Source organism: Morone saxatilis, unplaced genomic scaffold (genome assembly GCF_004916995.1).
Source record: "Morone saxatilis isolate NCDOM2014 unplaced genomic scaffold, NCSU_SB_2.0 Contig14, whole genome shotgun sequence".
Taxonomy (NCBI): Eukaryota; Metazoa; Chordata; class Actinopteri; family Moronidae; genus Morone; species Morone saxatilis.
In genome coordinates, this window is record NW_023339696.1 from 2,963,297 (window position 1) to 2,963,908 (window position 612).

A 612-nucleotide genomic window follows, 5' to 3' on the forward strand; every position below is an offset into this window, starting at 1 on the left:
TTTCAGCTGAAATTGTCAGCATCATTCTGTGTGTGTGTGTGTGTGTGTGTGTGTGTGTGTGTGTGGTCTTGGCTTCTTTATCTTCAGAGGCAGTGGGGCACATGACAGAAATCCACATCGGAATGATCAGGCGTCTGCTGTTGAGTGTTCTGCACTCCTTTCACAGCCCTAAAAAGACAAGAAACAACTTCAGCTTGAAGGGATGCGTCTTGTGCTCTAACAGAGAGCGGGGTCATTGTTCAGCAGCCGGAAAAGGTACGATAGAAAAAGGCTCGCAGGGGCGGAAAAGAGAATAACTAAACAACATATAAAAGATCAGTCCAGGCAAAGAGAAGAGGGCTGCACTCACACCTCAGAGGAGGACACATGACTTTGGAGGCCTGAATGGGTTATCGCTGGAGGGCACCCCGGTGAGGAGAGGGTCTTTGTGGGCATTTTGCAAACAGAAAGTCTTCAGTTCTGCAGCAGCCTGAGAAACCTGTATAATATTCCATATATCAAATCATTTGGTTAAGGAGGGACAGTGTGTGTTATCATTTCCATGTAGCTTGACATACATTTGCATTTAGAAACAGGCACTGGAGCGCCTGGGTATTCCCCCCCCCCCCCCCC

The 612-nt window shown here is 48.0% G+C and overlaps 1 protein-coding gene across 1 annotated transcript in view; it reads right to left on the reverse strand.

Annotated features, from left to right (window-relative positions):
* Positions 1-15: 15 nt before the first annotated feature.
* The window catches only part of si:dkey-204f11.64 (uncharacterized protein LOC100537752 homolog), a 3,140-nt gene continuing 2,543 nt past the window's right edge, over positions 16-612 (reverse strand). The window contains exons 2-3 of the mRNA XM_035655282.1: positions 352-478; positions 16-168 (exon numbers count right to left, since the gene is read on the reverse strand). Coding sequence (XP_035511175.1) covers positions 353-478 — 126 coding nt within the window. The 3' untranslated portion in view covers positions 16-168; position 352. The remainder of the gene's footprint in view (positions 169-351; positions 479-612) is intronic.